The sequence below is a fragment of the Tetrao urogallus genome (genome assembly GCF_951394365.1).
Source record: "Tetrao urogallus genome assembly, chromosome: 19".
NCBI lineage: Eukaryota > Metazoa > Chordata > Aves > Galliformes > Phasianidae > Tetrao > Tetrao urogallus.
The window spans coordinates 8913187-8935622 of record NC_136832.1 but is presented as its reverse complement, the minus strand read 5'-3'; the positions used below and the strand labels follow the sequence as shown (position 1 = coordinate 8935622).

General features: G+C 38.9%; 1 protein-coding gene across 4 annotated transcripts; it reads left to right on the top strand.

The window, feature by feature from the left end:
* Window positions 1-690: 690 nt before the first annotated feature.
* Window positions 691-16215, top strand: RC3H2 (ring finger and CCCH-type domains 2; the record flags this gene model as incomplete). Of its 4 annotated transcripts, none has more annotated exons than XM_079544560.1 (20): window positions 691-921; window positions 2345-2462; window positions 2901-3134; window positions 3739-3914; window positions 4946-5146; window positions 5528-5660; window positions 5916-6034; window positions 6388-6500; window positions 7124-7432; window positions 8098-8312; window positions 8973-9400; window positions 9831-10001; window positions 11030-11185; window positions 12525-12738; window positions 12900-12984; window positions 13417-13498; window positions 13853-13987; window positions 14500-14607; window positions 15263-15411; window positions 16017-16215. In XM_079544560.1, the coding sequence occupies 20 exons, from the start codon at window positions 691-693 to the stop codon at window positions 16213-16215; spliced, it is 3576 nt and encodes a 1191-aa protein (XP_079400686.1). The 4 variants fall into 4 exon arrangements, with proteins under 4 accessions (XP_079400686.1, XP_079400685.1, XP_079400688.1 ...); XM_079544559.1 differs by having other exon boundaries at window positions 13853-13993; XM_079544562.1 differs by lacking the exon at window positions 9831-10001 and having other exon boundaries at window positions 13853-13993.
* Window positions 16216-22436: the final 6221 nt, after the last annotated feature.

Sequence of the window (22436 nt, the reverse complement as noted above, 5' to 3'; positions counted from 1 at the left end):
TGGCATAAGAGAGTCATAGAATTGTTAAGGTTGGAAAAGACCAATAAGCTCATGTAGTCCAGCTGCAGCACCACCATGCCTGCTATGCTGTGTCCTTAAAATAGTACTTATCTCTTGTTATTAGTATCCTTTTGTGATTCTCAATAGAAAATAGTTTGGTATCTGATGAAACCTGAATAAAAACTTCAGAAGGAAAGCATTGCTGTACTTCACTTCAAATGAAGTGAACATAGGTAACATTTTGTGCCTTCCCAGGCCCATTCTGTAACCAGAGAGTTCTCTTAGAGCTGTGAAAGGTTGAGTTAAGGTGAGATTGGATGCTTATGGTCTTTCTGTGCCAATAAATGTCTTCCTTTTCCTAACTAAAGTTGTATTTAATCCTGTGAGAAGAACTTTAATGCCATTTATTGTGAATATGTTCAAATTCAACCTACTGTAGCCTACAGTAATTCAGTTCATGAGCCTTTCTGTACAGTTATTAAACTATCGAGAAGTTGTATTTTGAGTACTTTGATGTTAGAATTCCATGTTAGTCTATAAAACACTGAAATGGTATTTTTTTAATTCAGACTCATTCTAGACTACCAGAAAGCATGTTTTAAATAATCTGTTATTCACTTACAGCTGCCAAAACGTAGTACAGTGAAATAATGGTCTTCTAGCCTGCTAAGCAACTGTCCAGCTTCCACAATGCCTGTGCAGGCAGCTCAGTGGACAGAATTTCTGTCCTGCCCAATCTGCTACAACGAATTTGATGAGAATGTGCACAAACCCATCAGCTTAGGTTGCTCTCACACTGTCTGTAAGACCTGCCTGAACAAGCTTCATCGCAAGGCATGTCCTTTCGACCAGACTGCCATCAACACAGACATCGATGTGCTTCCTGTAAACTTTGCACTCCTCCAGTTAGTTGGAGCCCAGGTATGATTTAAACTGCTCTTTGTTTTGCCATCTCATGTTATTAACATTTACATGCCAGTCACAACACTTGTGCTGATGTTTTTCCTCCATTTGGTCTAAGAAATGGCAAGGGTTTGTCTTTGTAGCCTTTTAAAATCAGTATATACTATAAGAGGAGCCACATCATTTTCAGATCCATCTACTTCTCAAAAAAATGAAGATACTTCCAAGTTGTAAGTGAATTCTGGTGTGAAAAGACTCCTGACATGGGACTGGAGAAAAATACTTATTAGAAATGAGACAATTGCCTGTGACAGTAATCACTGGAAAAGCAGTCCTGCAGATTGCTTTCGTTTATTGTACACTTTGTATTGTACACTTTCTTGCAAGGAATCTCACTTCTGCATGTCGCGTGTTCAGAGTAGCTAGCTGTTTAACCTTGTTTTAGAAATATGTCTAGTTTTTTTAAAAATATGTATGATAGCTTTTCAGTTGCATTTTCAGACGCTGGCTAATCAGGCCAGGAATGTTCCTTGTTCTGTCTCATAGCAGTGGCAAAACAGTGATTATATAATCAGTACTGCACGTTATGGAGACTAAATAAGTCTGTTCACCTTATGCTGATTCACATTCTTTTTCATAATACTGTCTATAACATCTGGGTGATGTAATGGTGATGCATTTACTTTTCTTTTTAATGTTTTTTTGCATGCTTAGCTGAAGCTGTTGATAATAATAAGATCTGTTTGTGTTTTTTCTCAAATTCATCTTTTTTTTTTCTTGTGTCACTGCCTTGATCTAACAATTCATTTTCCTGGGCTCTGAACTTCTAGCAGTGTCTTTCAAACAATTGACTCTGTTGTGACTGTGTTCCTTCTATTTTCGTAGTCTGACCTTGTTACTCCACTTTGAGTTCTTGCACCAAGTTAAGTTTGATAGTTCTTCTCTTTGAAGACTTCAAAGCTATTTGTATGCCTATATGCCTTTATGCCTTTACGCTTAAATTATTTGACTTTGTTTATGACTTTTTCATCTTATGTTCTTGCCAGTTGTAAGACAACTTCCCTTGTTTCTCTGTAGTAAATCATGCTGGTCTTGTACACTTATCATCCTCACAAATCTTGTGTTCTTCAGGTGTCTTTTCACTACGTTTTCCATCGGGTCTTGGTTATTGCTTCTTTTTTTTTTTTTTTTTTAATCCTGCTTTGTTCTTAATGTGTTGAGTACTAACAAAAATAATCTTTCATTTGTGATACTTGTCTTCAGTCCGTTCTGTTACTCCTTATTACATTGCACACAACTTAGATGGGTTCTGTCTTTCTCTTCCCTCAGAAGCATTGTACATCTGCAGTGTTATGTAACTATGGTAGTGATGTTGGTACCATCATGGGGTTGTCAGATGGGTATGTCCAATTCTTTTTCACATTCTCTTTACGTTTTTTAGGTACCTGATCATCAGACAGTAAAGTTGAGTAATGTAGGAGAGAACAAACATTATGAAGTAGCAAAGAAATGTGTTGAGGATTTGGCACTCTACTTAAAGCCATTAAGTGGAGGAAAAGGTAAGTCTCCACTGAACAGTGGGGTTTTGGTGCAGCAGTTTTGGCGTGCTTTTAACAGCCCTGTGGTTTTAGCACTGATTTTAGACATCAGTGGCATAATTCTCTTGTTTTTATAATAAAATTTTCTACCATGTTTTATTCACGCCTCTGACAATTGATTCTTGATTTCAAGTTTACAAATACTTTTTTAATATTTAATAGTGCTTCCACTTCTTTCTAAAGCTGAACTTCCCTCAGAGGATGAGTTTGACGTCAATTTAAGACTCTAATTAAAATTTTTCTTGCTAATGAGTTACCCGGAATTGCCCAAGAGAAATGATGATACCTGTGATTAGAATTCAAGTCCTAGAGACATACTATTATACATTTTTGTTTGTTCTACCTAGATTAATTTGTCCAATTAAAAGCAGTAGTTTTCTTTTCTCTCTTTCTTTGAAGGTGTTGCTAGCTTGAATCAGAGTGCACTGAGCCGTCCAATGCAAAGGAAGCTTGTGACACTGGTGAACTGTCAGCTGGTCGAGGAAGAGGGTCGAGTTAGAGCTATGAGAGCAGCTCGATCGCTGGGCGAGAGAACCGTGACAGAACTGATATTGCAGCACCAAAATCCTCAGCAGCTTTCTGCCAATCTTTGGGCTGCTGTCAGGGCACGAGGATGTCAGTTTCTAGGGCCAGGTAAGGTACCTGCAGAATCTGTAACATATAAATATACACATACCTTTTCTTAACACACAAAAAAATCTTGGAAGCTTTTTCTGTGCAATTGGAAGTACCGTGACTTCCATTTTTCAACTTTATATGAGAAAGAGGGAAGGGAAAGAAGACTACAGGGTAGTAAAATCTGCTTTCTTAAAAGGTTGGGGTTTGTTGTTTTTTGTTTTGTTTTGGCTTTATTGGCTGTTCATTGAAATTATGAGGAATTGATTCAAAACTGCTGGTGAAGAAATGTGGATAAATCAGCTTTCTTCACAGCCTGTTACACAGTGTAACTGTAACACAGGCTGGTTGTACTGCTGCCTCTGATCAGATTTTGATGCTAACATGCAAATTTCTCTTCTTTATACTTCAGCTGTAAATACAAACAGCTAATTTTGGATACTCCTTCTGAACTAGCAAATTTCTTAAAATTTGTTCACAAAGTTTTTTTTATTAGCGAAGTAAAAACAAGGAATTGTATTCAGGATGATTCATCCATTTCTGCATATGGTGTTAATACACGATAGCCATGCTGTTTTCTGGCAACATGTTTCTATTCTTTTCTTATTTTTGTGTGATAAAGCTATGCAAGAGGAGGCACTGAAACTTGTATTACTGGCACTGGAAGATGGCTCCGCACTCTCAAGAAAAGTTCTGGTACTTTTTGTGGTGCAAAGGCTAGAACCAAGATTTCCTCAGGCCTCTAAAACAAGCATTGGTCATGTTGTGCAGCTACTGTATAGAGCATCATGCTTTAAGGTAAAATACCAGAATTTGAAGTTAGTTACTGAACAAGTGCAATTCCAAGGAACCTTTCTTAGGATTGATCTTTCACCTGCAAAATGTTACATAAATTCTGTTTCAGTACGTTGAAATGGTGTAAACTATACGGCGTACAACTGATGGGAATTTATCTAATATTTAAAGATCCATGCAAAAGAAACAAATGGTCACATATTGACTTGACTGGAATCAACTGTAATTACCTTTCATTACTAATTGTTGTCCATCAGCTGGAAATTCTCTTGAGAGAGGCATGAAATGTAACTTGTAGGCACTCCTTGCCTGCTTCAGGAAGAAATAAAATGGTTTATCATCATCATATTTGATTTTATGTGGATTCATAAGAGTAGGCCTGGCCAGATGTGTCAGAATGGCCTGGATGCTCTCAAAGCTTGAAGTCCAATTCTGAAGAAAGCTTCTGTAATACTGTAATCCTGGGTGCTTACATAGTTACCATAACATCTAATATATCATGTTACAAAAAAAATAAAAATAAATTATGGGATCTCTTGCACTCTTTTATGGCAAATGTCTTAAATAAGAGTTTGCTTAACATTTATAGTGGAGAATATTTACCAGAGAGGCCAAGTTTTCTTCCTTTGTGTCACTTAAGTCAATTTGAGAGACTTTCTCTTTGAAGTAATCTTCTAGAGTTGGCCAGCAAAAGCTATTGTTAGAACAGCTGAATATCTAACTGTATCAGATTACTGCTTTGTATACTTTGTGACAAGCAACTCTGATTGATTGCTTAGTTGAAAGTAGTGGAGTTGATGTCACAGTTTAGCACTAGTGATCCTGTTAAAACTCAGAGAGCTGGCTGTTCTGCCTGCGTGCTGCTGGCTAAAGTGGATGAGTAAATGGGGAAGAAAAAAAACAACAAAGAAAGTAAATTATCTGCTAAGTATCAAGAAGAAATATGCTTTTGCATTTTCTTCTATGTAGCATTTTTTTCCTAACGGGTTGGAGGTTTCTAGCTAAAGGACTGTTTATGCATCATTGTTCATTAGGTCACTAAAAGGGATGAAGATTCTTCTCTGATGCAACTTAAAGAAGAGTTCCGGAGTTATGAGGCTTTGCGGAGAGAACATGATGCCCAAATTGTTCACATTGCCATGGAAGCAGGACTTCGAATATCACCAGAACAGTGGTCTTCCCTTCTTTATGGCGACTTGGCACATAAATCTCACATGCAATCCATTATCGACAAGGTTCGTCATGGGGCTGGCTTGAGTAACCTCTTGGTATTTGACTCTTTAGTGTTATAATAAAAATCCTAGAATTACTTAAGTAATCTTTTTGTCTTTAGTTGTATCAAATATTAAGTAAAACCAGAATGAAAGCTTTTCCCTACTGTAGTATATTCTTCATATGAGGACATTTTGTTTTTCAGTAGTTTGTGACTTGTGTCTTATGATGAAGCTTCATAGGGCAGATTCTGAGCTGAGAAATTAAATTTCTCTCCACTGATACTTGTTGTATGCCATCTGAAGACACTATACATTGCATTTAGGAGCCAACTGAATGGAACTCTTAAAACTGACACTTCACATTTATAGGATGAAACATGCTAACACTCACTTTACTTTCAGCTCCAATCTCCAGAGTCTTTTGCAAAGAGCGTGCAAGAATTGACGATCGTCTTGCAGCGCACAGGTGATCCTGCAAACTTAAACAGGCTGAGACCTCATTTAGAGCTCCTGGCAAACATAGACCCAAATCCAGGTAAGCAAGCAAAGTTGTTGTTTTGTTTTATTTTTTTTTTTAATTTCTTCACATCATTAATATCAAAGCGAAGTAAATTATGTAAGAGGATAATTTCTGTTACTGATTTCAAAATTCCAATTACTGTAGTGCTATCATAAAATCTTCAGGATTCTCTGAGCTGTACCCTAGTCCTCGATGTTTTGGAAAAAGTTCTCTTATTTAGGATTCCTTGGAAATTATTGACAATGACAAACCTGCTTTTAATAATTTTAGATGCAGCATCTCCAACATGGGAGCAGCTGGAAAATGCAATGGTGGCTGTGAAGACGGTGGTACACGGGCTGGTGGATTTCATTCAGAATTACAGCAGAAAAGGCCACGAAACTCCACAGGTTACTATATTTCATCATTGCATGATATGTCTTGATGTACACTTAATGCAATGTGCAACTCTTTATAAGAATTACAGTTACATTGAAATATTTATAGCCATTTCTGTGGAATAATCCATAATGCTGTTATCTGCTGCATTCTAGTTTCGAAAACATTTCCGAATATGGAATACAGCAGAGCTTAATACATTGAGATCCATACAAAAGCATAGTGCCTAGCTCACCCATAAGTAATTTCTTAGTTTTCTGATAGAAGGCAGTTAAAAAATATCTTGAATATGTTTGTGTGCATATTTTATGCCTATTTTTGTGTTTGTTTGTAAGTGGAATATCTTTTATTTGTGTTTTTTAAGCCACAACCAAATAGCAAATACAAAACAAGTATGTGCCGAGACCTTCGACAACAAGGGGGATGTCCAAGAGGAACCAACTGTACATTTGCTCATTCTCAGGAAGAGCTTGAAAAGTGAGTTTCAAGCTCCTTTAAAGATTTTCAGTTTAATTCCAAGCAGTTACCCTAGAACTTTGAAAATGGTTTCTAAGGTGTATTTATTCATTCCGAAGGATTCGTTAATTGCTTGAAATTACAGCTCTAACATGAAGTTGAAGGTACAGTAAAGAAACATCTATCGGCTAATTCCAGTTCTGTTTTTTATTTTACCTGCATGAAGTTAAGTTTTCTTTTCTGAAACTGATTCTGGGGTCAGTGTCTGTTAAGGGCTGAATATAGATTGAATATACCACTCAGAGGAGAGGAAATGTTGATTATATTTTAATTGACTAAGGAATAAACTGAGTTATTTAGGTAATATGTAACATATGCACTCTTAAATCTGTTTTCACTGTGTTCCCTTTCCAAAGGACTGCACAAGCAGATGTTTCACTAGGAGATCATCTTTGGTCACAAAGAGGATGCTGATGTTCTACTTAAGTTAGGCTAAACTGTTGAAAATGGATAGCAGTGTGAAGTCCTGGAATTCTTGGCTATCATGTTCCTCTTAATCTCTTACTAGTTTTACAAATACATTAAACTGCACAATAAGCACTTCTTAAATCATCTGTCTCTTGTGTTTACATGTTTGTTTGTAGATATCGCTTGAGGAACAAAAAAATCAGTGCAACAGTGAGAACATTCCCCCTTCTAAATAAAGTTGGCGTTAATAGCACCGTCTCAACCACTACAGGAAGCGTAATTTCTGTCATAGGAAGCCCTGAAGCAACAGGAAAGATGGTGCCAAGTACTAATGGAATAGCTAGTCTAGAAAGTGGTGTTCCCCAATTGATTCCTCGCTGTGCAGACACCTCCTTAAGAGCTTTGGAGAACACAAAGAAGGCAGGGAAGAGTGGAGCCAATGGCCAGAATGTTTCTGGATCCCCTACAGAATCACTACCTGAGAAGTAGGTAACATTTTTTCATAAAAATAGCAAGCACAGCATTTTGCTCTTGAATTGTAAAGGCAAACAAGCTTGTGAATCACAAATAATAGATGTTGAATTCTGGTTCTGCTGGGCAATTGTTGCTGTTGCTTACTGGCTAAGCAAGAACTGTCATTATACAAAGTTTAGATTCAAGGTGTCAGAGCCAGCATAAGTTATGTTAGTTGTTAAATAGTTCCATGTGATACAAAACTTTCTCCCTGTTTCTTCTATTTTACTGATGCCTAACTTAGTTATTGCATAGAACAAAGAACTTGCATTCAAAATGTGGTGGTTTTGGTTTTCTTGTTTTTTTGAACAAGAAAAATCCCTTTAATCCTGGAAACTTTCCACTTTTGAGTTTTTTCCCTTAAAATTGTTTTGGTACTTCTCCATGAAGTACTGATTCTTGAAATTTTTCAAACCCTTTGTCTCTGCTAGAGTATATTTGCGAGTGTTATGTAAAGTTATGAGTACATCACAAAATGTTCATATATGCTTTTGAGTTATGATAATTTGGGGTGTTAAAATTCTAGAGGAAATAACTTCACCCAAATTTTCACATTACATATGAGTGTGTACATGGAGAGATGATTAAGCAAAATACATAAAGATCTGCTTAATAATTTCTTGGTAATCCTTTTCAGTAAAATTGGTTCTCCACCCAAGACTCCTGTAAGCCAGGCAGCAGCTACCTCAGCTGGTCCTCCTAATATTGGAACAGAAGTGAATTCTGTGCCTCCAAAATCCAGCCAGTTTGTTCCCAGAGTACCTGTTTACCCTCCACATTCTGATAACGTTCAGTATTTCCAAGATCCCAGAACTCAGCTGTCGTATGAAGTTCCACAGTACCCACAGACAGGTGAGTACGAGACACTGAGCCAAGAGTAGGTTTGAATTTTCATCTAGATATGCCTGCATGTTATGTAGTCAGAAATAACTTCTATTTCAGTCTTATGGATTTTTGTAAGACCAGCTGAACCTTCACTCAATAGAATACTGTCTTCCATTGCTGATGGCAGGCACTCATAGTCAGCTCCCATTACTGGTGATTATTGTTATCAGAAGTAATGATGGAGCTGTTCAGACTGCTCTTTCCAGTCTTTCCAATGAGGAGTGAACGAAGTGAAACTGTCATTTAGGAACCTTTGAAATTACTTATCTTTATTTTTTAGCAATATAGTTTTCTACTTTAGAGGTGTTATTTTACCTTCATGTATAAAGAAGTGTTTGACTTTTCAGTTGCATACGTAGTTAAGTCATACTATATGGGAGCAGTGGCAGAGAAGCTCTGTTCTCCAAATTGGGTCAAGCTGACAAAAGGGTCGCCGTTATATCTGCAAATATGGTTGACAGATATGAATTTAATTCCCGAGAGATTATAAGGTTGATAGTGAGATTTTAGAACTGTGCTGCACTTCGTTCTCTAAAGATACTTAACCACGCTAGTTACAGTTATAGAAGGTGTAAATTTCTGGGTTATTTATGATCACATAAAATATACCTTTTTCCAATTTTCAAGGATACTATCCACCACCTCCAACAGTACCAGCTGGCGTGGCTCCCTGTGTTCCTCGATTTGTGAGGTCCAATAATGTTCCAGAATCCACCCTCCCACCTGCTTCTGTGCCATATGCCGACCATTACAGTACGTTTCCACCTCGAGATCGACTGAATTCTCCTTACCAACCTCCTCCTCCGCAGCCGTATGGACCAGTTCCTCCTGTCCCTTCTGGAATGTATGCTCCAGTTTATGACAGCAGGCGCATCTGGCGCCCACAGATGTACCCACGGGATGATATTATTAGGAGCAATTCTTTACCTCCCATGGATGTGATGCACTCATCTGTCTATCAGACATCATTACGTGAGAGATACAACTCGTTGGATGGCTATTACTCCGTGGCTTGCCAACCTCCAAATGAACAGAGGACTGTGCCTTTACCAAGGGTAAGTGAAAGCCAGACAGGGAGGAGGGATTAAGGCTTAATCCTGGAAGTTGTTACTGAAAAGATGATAATTAGTATTGACCTCTTCTGTTTTGTTGGCTTTACAGTGGTCAAGAAGTATGTCCCAGATCAAGTTGTTTTTTTTTTTTTAAAATTGAATAAAATGGGCTTGTAACATTGATTACTGTTGTTTGGATTAAGGCCAGAACCCTTCTGCCTCTTGATTTCCTGCACGTGTTTGAATGAACTATATATTTAAGACTTGAGTTACTGTACATGAACAAGTTGTCTTCCAAATCCTTGCGAGATTCTTCTAATGATATCAGTGGAAGGCTACAGACCCCAGGGAGCATGTTTTCCAAGTGTGCCCCCTGCAAGTATTCATCTTCCAGTGAGAGTATGATAAACTGTCCTGTATTTGTTATTGCTAGGAGCCTTGTGGTCACTTGAAGACTGGGTATGATGAACAATTACGACGGAAGCCAGAACAGTGGGCACAGTATCACACACAGAAAACTCCTCTTGTATCGTCAGCCCTTCCTATGGCAACGCCATCTCCAACACCACCTTCTCCTCTCTTCAGTGTAGATTTCAACACAGAGGTGGGAAGCCAAGGAACTTTATTTTCCCTTCCCATTTAATATTTCTGGTGTAGATTTTCCACCTGCCATCTGTTGCTCAAAAAATGATTTTAGTCTTCTAGTAAGAAGAGAGTAGTTACTATCTAACTAAGAATGCATTCGTAGTTATACATGATTTCTGAACACATGATTTCTGAAAAAACTTAAAGTGAGGAAGTGTTTCAATTTACTCTCACTAGAGGAAGCATAACTCTGTTGAACTTTCTTTGTGAACCTCCTAGATTGTTTTGTGGTTTCTTGTTTGGTTGCTTCTGGGCAAAATAGGGAATGACAGTTCTTTTCCACCAAGATGGACCATTTCTTTTGTGTTCCAGTTAGCATCATTGCACTAAATCAACCTTATCCTGGAGAATATACACCTCCTTAGAAATGGCAAAATACGTTGGTAGAACAATTCTATAAACAATAATGGAAATAGATAGAAACTGTTTGCTTTGAAGAGGAAAAAGAAACAAAGCAATAGTGATGCAGTGTGTATTTTTGTACGTTAGTTAAAGGCATCCAAGAAATTCTTTGAGAACTACTGTGCTAAACACTCTTTGTAGATTGACAATTTCATTTGAAATAGGTCTTGCAAAGTATGTAAACCCGAAGTGAGCGCGTTCAGGGTATATCAGATGTGTCATTCTTCTGTCACTGGCTTCTGACTTAAATGAAAATGCATTATTACCTCAGAATTAAATTACTGCAGGTAGTTGCATGAAGAAACCTGCCACTAATACAGCAACGCTGATTTCAGCCTTTTATCTTGACAAGTCAAACAGTTACTTGTACTGGGAAAGCCTTGACATCTGTCAGCTGTACTACTAGTTTAAAATCTGTTTGTGAATTGGTTTATGGTTCCCCCAAGTCAAGTCTTGAACATTGGTGTTAGTTCCTTGATTCACTTTGAGATGTTTTGATTAAATAGCAGTAAATGTTTTTTTCTTATTTTAAGACTGAATTCCCCTATTATATTATTTACTATCTATTTGTTCCCTTCTCTGTAGTTCTCTGAGAGTGTCAGCGATTTGAGTGGAACTAAATTTGAGGAAGACCATCTCTCTCACTATTCACCGTGGTCTTGTGGCACTATTGGTTCTTGCATAAATGCTATCGACTCAGAGCCCAAGGATGTGATTGCCAATTCAAATGCCGTGTTAATGGTAGGGGTTTTCTGCACGTTACCTCGTTAATGTAATGATATTTACATGCTGAAGTATCTTCTGTTTGATTAAACAAGCTTTTTTTAATTGATAGGTAGTATTTTTAATATGTTAGCTCAAAAGTAGCCCAGCCCATGTGAAATCATTTAGCATATCTCCCTCTAGTTCTTGTAAACTCTGTTTACATCTGTGACAGGATGTAATGCAAGGAATAAAATTGTCAGACATCTGAAATGACCGTTTTAATAACACGTGTCTATAAATCAAACTAGTAGTCAGAATGTTTAGAGTAGATGGTTTGTAAATTGATAAGACTCATTAATTTTTAAACGTGCTTTGTAACTGTTGGACTGATGGGATAAAAGCATTTTTGACTTCTCAATCCCGTCTCTCTTCACATATAAATACACATTTTTGTGTATGTGTGTATTTACAATTTCTGAAGGATCTAAAAGATTGGTCTTAGAATACGTTGCACTGGCAGGACTGACCAGTTGATGCTGTCATTGTGACCACTTCAGAGCAGGTGTTTCCATTGCAGAAAGACATTTCTTATTTGGTTCAAGTGGGATTATCCATGCTATATGAATAATTACTGGCCTTTTCAGGACTCTAGATTTACTGTGCTATTGTTTCAGTGAATCTTTTAAAGTTTATCCTAAGAGCAGTGTACACTTTTCAGGAATGACATGAAGAAAGCTGAAATACTGTGGATAATTAGCATGGGTTTACTGGTGGCTGCTTCGTATTCCAAGTATCAGAGCTATTTTCCTAGACTTTACCTCTTATTTCATTGAAAGACACATTCTCCTCTAATAAACAGTTCAATTATGGAGGGGAAAAAATATAGCTTGATAAAATAATCATTTGATTTCCATAAGGAGGAAAAAAAATACTTACAGAAACAAAAGGTATGTGATATGAATCATGGCACACAGTTTGCCTTTGGAGGGGTAAGAGCCCGTGATTTTAGAGATTTTCTGCTACGTAGTGTGGCAGGTTGCCTTCACGTTCTTTGAAACAAGTGTAACCACGTCTCATCACTTCTCAAGCTTTCTTGATACTATCTTCAGATATAGGAGATAGTACTGAAGGACTTGAAGCATCCTGGAGCTCTTTTTTTTGCCTGGAGGTACTAGATTGGAGGAGCAAAATTTATTTCTTCTAATGCTGACAATAGCGTTGAAGGGCAATAGTTAAATAGTAGTGGCCCATCTTGCCTCTAGTTGAACAGATTTTCAGCATTCAGCAACAATAATCAGAAAGTCATTGGTATACTGAGTCATTCGAATGACCTGAAACAAGTCCATTTATCTCTTTCTCTTTCCTAAATATGTAGGATTTGGACAGCGGGGATGTTAAAAGGAGAATGCATTTATTTGAAACTCAGAGAAGGGCAAAGGAAGAAGATCCTATAATCCCATTTAGTGATGGACCGATCATTTCCAAGTGGGGTGCAATCTCCAGGTCATCCCGCACGGGTTATCACACAACAGATCCAATTCAGGCCACTGCTTCCCAAGGAAGTGCAACTAAGCCCATCAGTGTATCAGGTACAAGTACAGGCTACATGCTGACAGTATAGCGTATATCATGAGCATTTCATCCATTTTATGCTTAATGCAGCAATGGAAATGCGAAGAACTATAAATGCTTGCACACCCTATTTCTTAAGAATGGAGAAGGTAATGAATTGTATTTTAAATGGTTGCAGATTACGTTCCTTATGTCAATGCTGTTGACTCAAGATGGAGTTCTTATGGCTCAGATTCAGCTTCATCAGCACGTTATGCAGAACGGTATGGACTTTCTTTATATATTTTCTGTAGCTTGCTAATGTTCAAAATCCTGAATATAGTTAAACAAACAAAAAGCTCCTAATGGACTTTAATTTTAAAATAACAGATTTTCTGTCCACTATAAAGCTTTGGAAAACCTATCTTAAAATGAGTGGGAGTCGGGCACTGTCTTACCCAAACCTGTGATCTTGAGTAGTTTCTCAGGTTTTCTTGTCGTACCTCATCTACATTTAAAACAAGGATGTTTGCTTCACATATTGCCTGGGACACTTTTAATATGTCCCCCCTGTGCTCACCTGCCTTGAAGAGCTTGTTACCTTAGTCGCCTAGTTGGTACAAAAAGCTAATAATGATAGGCCAACAGTCCTTTCAGTTCCTTTGATTTAGAGTATTCGTTTTCAATTCCTGATTTTTACCTCCTTTCTCTCAAAGGGACAGATTCATAGTTACAGATTTGTCTGGTCACAGAAAGCATTCCAGCACTGGAGATCTATTAAGTATTGAATTACAGCAGGTAAGATCAGATAAACCACATACTTAAATAAATAACATTAAATTAGTTTTCTTGGTATAATCTGCAGAAAGTGGTAATATTAATAAAACGATCACTGAGATACCTAGACATTGGTACTGGAACACTTTTTATGATTCACTGACATCAGTAAGGCTGGTTTTGGTAGGAAGTAGTGGGCTTGATAAATGTCTGCAAATGCAGGACAGGACAGATATTGGACATTAAAAGAATGCACAGTTATATGTCTGAAGAGGGAGCTGCTCTTTTTGTGACCTGATTTCTATTGCTGTTTGCCAGAACCTGGTTTAAGGGTAGCTATAGGTAATTGGTATGTTTGTTTGTTTTTTTCCATAGGCCAAAAGTAACTCATTGTTACTTCAGAGAGAGGCAAATGCACTAGCCATGCAACAGAAGTGGAATTCTCTAGATGAAGGCAGTCGACTTACCTTAAATCTTTTAAGCAAGGAAATTGATTTGAGGAATGGTGAGGTAAAGCAAGGGGTGATTGGGATGAAACAAATCTTTGAGGCTTACATGCACACAGACACATTTTTAATTCTGATGTTCCAAAATACTTGTAAAACATTTGGTGCAAGTTAAGTTGCTGTTGTTTTTGAACCCGGTTATTTCTGTAAACCAAGTAGTTGGACTGGCTGTTCTGCTACTCCAGGCATAAGGAAGTGGAAATGTGACCATCCATTTTAGTGTCAACTTTACTCTTTGCTCTACTTGTACGCATTAGAAATCTAAATCTTAATGAGCTCTACAGAAATTTCCATTCTGGTATTTATTTTCTTTCAATACTTTGCTAATAGATTTTGCTGTGTATTCTCTTTTGTTTATACCTGAAGTTCAATTTGTTTTTTATCATTTAGCTCTTTGTGTCACACAAATGTTGTGTCCTAGAAACACACCTTCAATTTTCATTTCAATACGTGACTGTTGTGGGAAGCAGGTGGAAAGCCAACGTGATTTTTACAGAAAGTATTTCATTCTTTCAGACTGATTATAGTGAAGACTGTGCTGATACAAAGCCAGATCGAGACATCGAGTTGGAGCTATCTGCCCTTGATACAGATGAACCTGATGGGCAGGGTGAACAAATAGAAGTAAGTTCCAGAATGTGTGTCTAAGAAAGATCCTTTGATTAGTTATTTGAAAACTTCTAACATAATGTAATAGATTATGTTGATAGCAAAGCCTTTTGTCTTCCTTTTTATAGTGATATCAAGCATTTCTCTTCTTTTAACACCAGGGGTCTCATATTTCAGATACCTGGCTGCTGACATTACCAATGCTAAGCTGCTGGAGTTCCCTGTAATTTCAAACAGTGTGGAATCTAGATATAAATTATAAATCTTATCAGGAATCTGCCTCTTCTCATGTCAACTTTAAAGCTGTGAGAAGATGGCGATGCTTAAAGAGCTCCTGAAATGTCTGCAGCTAAGGAGCTTCTTGAAAAGGTTTTGTTTGAATTTCAGCCCTTTTAAGAATTCAAATTATAGCACATTACTACTTTTAAAAAACAGAAACAAACCAACAAAAAAACCCCACAAAACTGTGTTAAAGATGTGATAGGCAAAAGTGAAGCATCATGGGCTCTCCTACAACAAAATGCAGTAGATATTCCAATTATATGATGTAAAAAATAAGGAGTCTAATGAAGAAACTCAAATTTCCATCAGTTTAACATAGGAGGGCATAATAGGAGAATCTAAAACTGGTAGCTACATCATCAATAACATTTTTTCCTTCTTCCTATAGGAGATTCTGGATATACAGCTAGGTATCAGTTCTCAAGATGATCAGCTGCTCAATGGAACAACTGTAGAGAATGGGCATCCACTAAAGCAGCACCAGAAAGAATCTATGGAACAGAAGAGGCAAAGTTTAGGTGAAGACCTTGTGATTCTGTGAGTGTTAGACAAAACAGCAGTGTCTGCCAGTTTTAGACAAACAGAAGCAGCAAAATAGTTGTGTGTTTAAGGATGAACTGCGCACCTATTCAGACTTGGGTTAGACATCTGCATTGTGTATACGTGGTGAAATGAGAAGAACCTGTTAAGAAGTCAAATGAGGTCACAAATGTGAAAGTCATAGGGTGGTACCATTGTTTGTATGCATTGCTGTAGTCGTGTGCTGAAACAGGTCACAGCTGTTAAAAATACCTTTCACGTACTCAGTAAGCAAAAAATCTGAAAGTATTTTTATAGTTGCCAGAAATTTAGAAAAATTCCAAAAGGTTGAGTTTCAGACTGTTTGCACAAATCTCTATAGAGAGGTAGTTTTAAAAATACACTATTTTAGGTTTATATGTTCTATAGTTTTTAATGTATAATGCAGTCTTTGAAAATGAGGCAGACTGCATTTAACATCCTGAGCATACCTTTCCATAGTAAGATGTTATTCCTGTTTCTAAAAATGAGTTTGTCATTATTTATTTAATGCACAGAAATTCAGTTCTGGATACTTGTGCATGTACTTGTTTAATATTTGTGTAACTTATTTTTCTCCTCAGGGAGGAGCAGAAAACAATCCTGCCCGTAACTTCTTGCTTCAGTCAGCCGATCACAACATCTGTTAGCAATGCAAGCTGCCTGCCCATCAGCACATCAGTCAGTGTTGGCAGCCTCATTTTGAAAACTGCTCACATTATGTCTGAGGATAAAAATGACTTTTTAAAGCCTGTTGCAAATGGCAGGATGGTTAACAGCTGAAAGGCATTCATCTTTCCAGCTTGTGACCACACCGTGGAAGCATTTACACTAGCTTTTTATATATATAATATATATTATATAATGTATATTTTTTTTAAAGAATAATATTGGGGTCATGCATTTCCTGTGGACTCTTTGATACTTCAAGCCCCTCTCGCATTAGCATTCTGAAGAAAAAAAAACTTACTTTACTAGGGTAAGGCGTTCACTTTCCACAGATGAATGGAATTTGGACATTGTTTTACTTAAGCTTAAAGCAGCTTTTTATGAGTTTGTAGCAATCCGGTGCGGTATCTGAGCCATTCTTGTTTAAAATGGCTTCTGTAGAAAACTAACAACTCAGTTATTTAAACTAGCAGGATCCTACGATGATACATCTAGTGAAAGGAAGACTAACTTATTTGTCTCTATTTTGTTTCATGAGAGAAGAACTTGTGTCTTGTTGCAGCTGCTTTTTCCTTAGTTGTGGAACTTTGCATGGAGTATTGTTTCCTGATTGAAGACTGAGAGGTGGGGATTTGGACTTGAGACTTTTTACAGGGTTAACACACCATTAGCTTTGCACTGCTGCGTTATTTGCAGGTCTGTGATGCAGTGCTTTGCTGCAGCGTTTTGTTTCCATTTCTCCCCCCGTGCACATACACACACACACACACATTTCTGCTTTAGTACTGTAGATACACACGTACACAGGCTACTTGTCCAAGTAAAGTTACCAGAAGTAAACCAAGTGCCTAAGTCCTCCAGCTAACGTACTAGGTATTGATCTCCCGAGTTATACACAAAACAATTTTCAGTCATACTGAGAGATTATACACTAATGTAACAGCAGTTTGTTCTTTTTTTTTATTAATGGTTCTCAACTTGCAGATTAGAATCCAGATGACTTGGCAAAAAGTATCAGGTGCTCTTTGCTTTCCTTTGAAAACCCTGTATGTAGAGTTTGCACTGACTAACAAGATGGTATTGCTGTTTTTGTACTGTTTTGTTTTTAATTTAAACTAAATATTGGGAATTTAAGGCAGTTATTACCTTTTATTTAGTGTTGTTAATCATAATTTTATATTCAGGTTTAATTTTTGCTTGTTCAGTGGCAACTTATTTTGAAAGACTTTGAAAATACAATAATATAGCATTATCTGACCTTTAGAGCTCTGAGAAGTGTATGAATTTATGCCCTGTTAAGATGTGACTGAGAATCCTGTTAGACATGTCAGCTGAAGATAGATGTTTTTTTTTCTTTCATAAATGCACACGAAGTAGAGCCCTGGGCATATGTTTGTTTGGTTTTTAAGAAGCTTTTAATCAGCTTTTTTTTCTTTTTTTAAGAAGGCAGGACTCTCCCTCCTGATGATTACCATCTTGTTTGTCCTCTTACTTTTCTTTGTGACAAGTTTTACTTTTTTGTTTGTTTGTTTTATTAACTTCTGTGAAGTTGTTCACTCTGAAAATTGTACTGGAATATTTTAAGCCAAGCTGATCTTTCACCAGGTGTACTGCATGTAAGGGCTTTTCCTGCTAGCAAAATGCTTAAAGAGGATCATGTTACTGGTCGTCTGAGTTGTTATTTTACAAAATCACAGCTATGTGGTCGGGTAAGATTTTGATAACTGTTTTGTGCACGTTTCTGGGGGGTGGGGGTTGGCATTTCCCTGAGGGTTACTGATTAGACTGAGTAAATATTGGTGTTTGATATCTCTCCTAATGAACCTGTCCATGAAATAATTATGTTGTAAATATACCTGAAAATCAAGGGTTAGTTTTGATATTCTGGTGTCAGTATGGAAGATCTTACACATCTATTTAATACTCCAATGTTAAGGAATGTATGTAGAAAAACAGTCAAGTAGTCTTTTAGTTTCCTTTGGCTGTTGCTGAACCTTCCTGTAGCCAGTGCCACCTCATAGCTAGGGTTAGATCGATGCTTTGTTTCACTTGCAACTCAAAGTGAATGGATACAAGAACCAGACCACCTTTGTCACCTTAATTTATTTCCTATTGATGTTAACCTTAACTTAGAATGTTAGACATAAATATGATTGTTGTATATTTTATACCAAGACCATTCTGTAAATATGAATTTATATTACTTTTGAAATGCTTCTGAGATACTATTATTTGCTGTACAATGTAATTCCAAAACAGATATGCAAACAAGTATGTCTCTGTCATGGATATTTAAACAGTGAGATCTTCCATGTTGAAGGTGATGTAATTTTTTTAAAAGATTTTTAAATTTTAAATTGCTATTTTGTTACAAAAATAGAGAAAATATAAAGGTTTGAGAAGTCCTTATTTGCCCTCAGGGAAAGAGCCCTCTGTGCACCAGAACTCCACAGAACATCTTCAGCATGATCTGAGGGTGAATATATACTACATAAATTGATTGTGTATTTACCTTAACTTTTTAATTTTAAAATTGCAGTTTTAAAAACTTGGTTGTGCTCTGCTGGAGGGGGATTGGAATAAGCTGCTTACACACATTTGCCTGTTTGTCCAGTGAAGTTACATAAGCCTAACATATTCCTGCCAACCACATTGGCATATATAAGAACAAATGTATCTATCTACTCTTGCCTGCAGCAGGAGGTCCCATGATATAGTAGTTTCTAGGATGACCATATACTTTATATGGAGAGTTGGTTCTTAACTGAGACTAGTCATTTTCTTGAATTTTTAATGTAGAGAATGACAGGCAAAAGAATTACCTGGGCATTTAAATAGCATGCCAGCTTTTGTCTTACAGTTCTAACACTGACTGTGTGATTTTTGCCATGAAACTATGCCCTCCAGTGCCCTGACAAGTAGAAGCTACGGGTGGGAACCCAGTTCTGGCTTTCTTGGTGGAGTTTCATCCCTTGACCCTATGAACAAGTATGTATTCATTTGTCTAGTTGCAAATCAGCTGCCTCTGGGCTATGGAAGGGCTTACTTTCTGACACTGAGATATAATTACTAATTTTTGTGCATTAATAGCAGTGGTTCCCATTTAGCTTTTGGCCTAAGATACCTTTGCTGTCAGGAAAAAAAAAAAAAAAAAAAGGCCCATAGCAGATTGGGGAAAAGAGATTGGCTCTTTTGCTTTGCTTGGACAAGCATCTCGAGTTTGTTTGTTGTGTTTTTTTTTTTTTCTTTTCTTTTCCCCTCTTAGGGGTACAGCAGGGATTTCACATGCAAGAGATACAGGAATTATTAGTATCTAAGTTAATTGTGTTGCCTCACTACCTGGATTCATTCCTTGTTTTGCCTCATTTTCCACATAGGTCTTAATAGAGACTAATGCTTGTGCTGGGAGAATGCTTGTGTGAGAAGTAATTATCTGTACATTCTTAACATATAATTATAGCAGAGTGATAGCCCTGCTACTGATATTTTGTTCCTGTAAACAGGTGACAAGAAATGAATCTTAGTGTTTATGCAGATTTTGCATTGTAGAATGTATACTAGACCCTTCAAAGGAAAGGTTAGACTCTTTGCAAAGCAAACTGGCATTGGTTCTTGGTAGTCTAGTACAGGGATGCTGAAGTTTGACACTTGATTTAAAAACAAAAAAAACTGTACACAGCTGATTGTTAAATAAGCTCTTAATTGCTCATTGTAGAAGTCTAATCTGGCAGGTTTTAGTGCTTTGATAACATGATTGTGTTATTGCACAATTTTAATTATCCTCTGCTCAAGAGCTGAATGCTGTTCTTGTATAATAGTGTACTAGGCTGGATGAGGTACAAAGCAATGCACAGTGGTAGGAAACAGCTGAGGAAAGAACACTTAAAATAACTATCTACACTCAGAATAGTTCCAAACATGTTTTTGTTTGCTTTCTTAAAGCACAAGTTGTCAAGTTGTATCTGTTGCTGTACATAGACACTGTATGCCAGCAGCTCCTTGATCATCTTTGTGAACAAGATTCTTCATTATTATTGGGCTTAAAGGAAGATGTTGAATTTGAGAGTGTAACAAAATGAGAAATGATCTACAGTATGTAAAAGTCCATTCTTTATGTTGTAGTTTGATCCCTTCTGTTAGGCAGTTCCCTCTCATTGAGGGACCTCTTCTGCAAGCAGAACACAACAAACGTGCTTTGGAATAACCCAGTTTTCAGGATAATCGAGCAGCGCTTTGGCAGCAGGCAGCACTGTGCATCTCTTTGCTGGCAAGGGAGCACAGCGAGGGAAGGGAGCTGTCGGTGACGGGGAGAGCCAAAAAGGAATCGCTGACATTCCCAAATCCAAACGTACCCTGCACCTCCAGTCGTGATCGAGAGGTTGCCGCCAAGGCTGAACTCGAGCGGAGCCTGCTTCTCTCGCTGCCGAAAGCCAGGGTCGCTGCCCAGAGCCCATTGACTTACCCAGAGTAGATCTCCGTGAATCCGAGGCATGGGATGCATGCATTTCGTAGCTGGGCAAACAAGTATATTATACGGTAGTTGTGATACAACACACGTGGCTTTGATTTGTACTGCACATCCCCACTGTACAGCCACTCCGAAGTATTGTGGTTAGCTTGCAGCATCTGCTGTCCGCATTTATACTGTTTACTGCGTATTCTTTTCCCTGGAAGTTTAAGGAAATTTTTTTCTTGTTGCATCGATTACATTTTATAAATTTGCTTAGCTGGAAAGTTTGGGAAAAGAGGCCTGTTTGTCAATTGTACAACCGATTGTGAAGCTCTAGTGTGAATATTTTTACGTCTGTATTAGACATTTTCTTTGCAAATCTATTGTTCGATTGAAATGTAAATGAAATAAAAGATGGTGTACACCCATCATGTATAAAGCAGGCACCATCGCTACGATGGATTTAATGCTCATTTTTATGGCGCATTCTCAGCTTCTATTTAAAACTATAATTTAAAATCTGTAAAATGAAATGGGGTTATATGGGGGAGTAAATTCTATTCCGTTTATTTCGGTTTGAGTTCCCGACTCGTCTGTTCCCTCGTGTTAGAGTAGGGGGGCCCCGCGCGGGGCGGCCGTGCGTGTTTGCTGTAGCACTGAAGTGAAGAGGTTTTAGCTTTGGCCGGTCACAGAGTAGAGCATCATGGTTTTCAGTGTTTGAGAGAATCGATGGAAGAAGTTTGCAGTATTGACATGTATTTGCATGCACAAATAAAAATTATTTGTCCACCTTAACCGCCTCCGTGCGTTCCACCCAGCGGCGCTCCCCGCCCAGCGGGCCGCCCCGCCCCGCTCCGCCCCGCCCCGTCCCGCCGTGCCCCGCGCGGAGCGCTCCGGAAGGCCTTGGGAGGCGGTGAGGCGTCGGGCCGGGCTCGGAGGGGCGGGTCGGACGGGGCCCGGCGGGGCTGGGCGGCACCGCGGGCTCCTCGGTAACCTCGGCACTGCGCGAGGAGCGCTGCCGGCCCCGCGGGGTTCCGCGTCGGAAGCGTCTGAGCCGCCTGCTGTGGGGGGGAGTGGGAGGGGGGGCTGACTGGGGCGGGGCCGTGCGGTGCGGTGCTGTGGTGCCGGGCCGTGCTGCGTTGCCGTGCAATGCTGTGTTGCTGAGTTCCCGTGCAGTGCAGTGCTGCGCCGTGCCGGCGGTCCCTCGGCCTGCAGCCGCTATGCGCACCGTTGTGGCACCGCCTGCGCTGCCTCCGCGCTCGCTCGATGTGTTTTGTGGTTTTGTGTTCTTGAGTTAAACACAGAACGCGGCTCTCCTCGGCACGGCGCTGTTTGCCCGCAGTGCGTTATTTCGGGGCGCGGCTGTTGGCACGTCGCTGTGCGATGCTCTCACGGTCGGATCTCCCCGCAGGTGTTGCTGGCAGCCCCGCAGGAGCGCTGCTGAGCCCGCTGTCTGCTCCGAGGAACCGCCGGCAGAACGATTCCCGCTCTCGGAAACTGAACGGTACGTCACTGGGCTGCCTGCCTGCAGGGCTGTGATGGAGGCGGATGGGGCTCCCGAGTCATGCTTAGAAATTCGTTCTCCGTGGATAAAAACGCGTGCATATCCACTCGTGTGCCTCGCTGCAAAAACAGCCTTTATAACTGCGGCTTTTTGAGTGCTGAGACACAAAGTAGGGCTTTGTTCATCCTGAGTGTTAACTTAAATACGTTTGTCATTAAGAGTTCGCTCGCGTGTCGGACGCTTGGGGGTGGGCCCTGAGCGCTCCTGTGTGGGCAGAAGCTGCTCAGAAGGAATGAAGGCTGCTGTTGTACGTGTAAGGTGGTATCCCGTGCTGCACAGCTAAGAGGTGCATGGTCTGTTCTGTTTATTCTTTAGAACGTA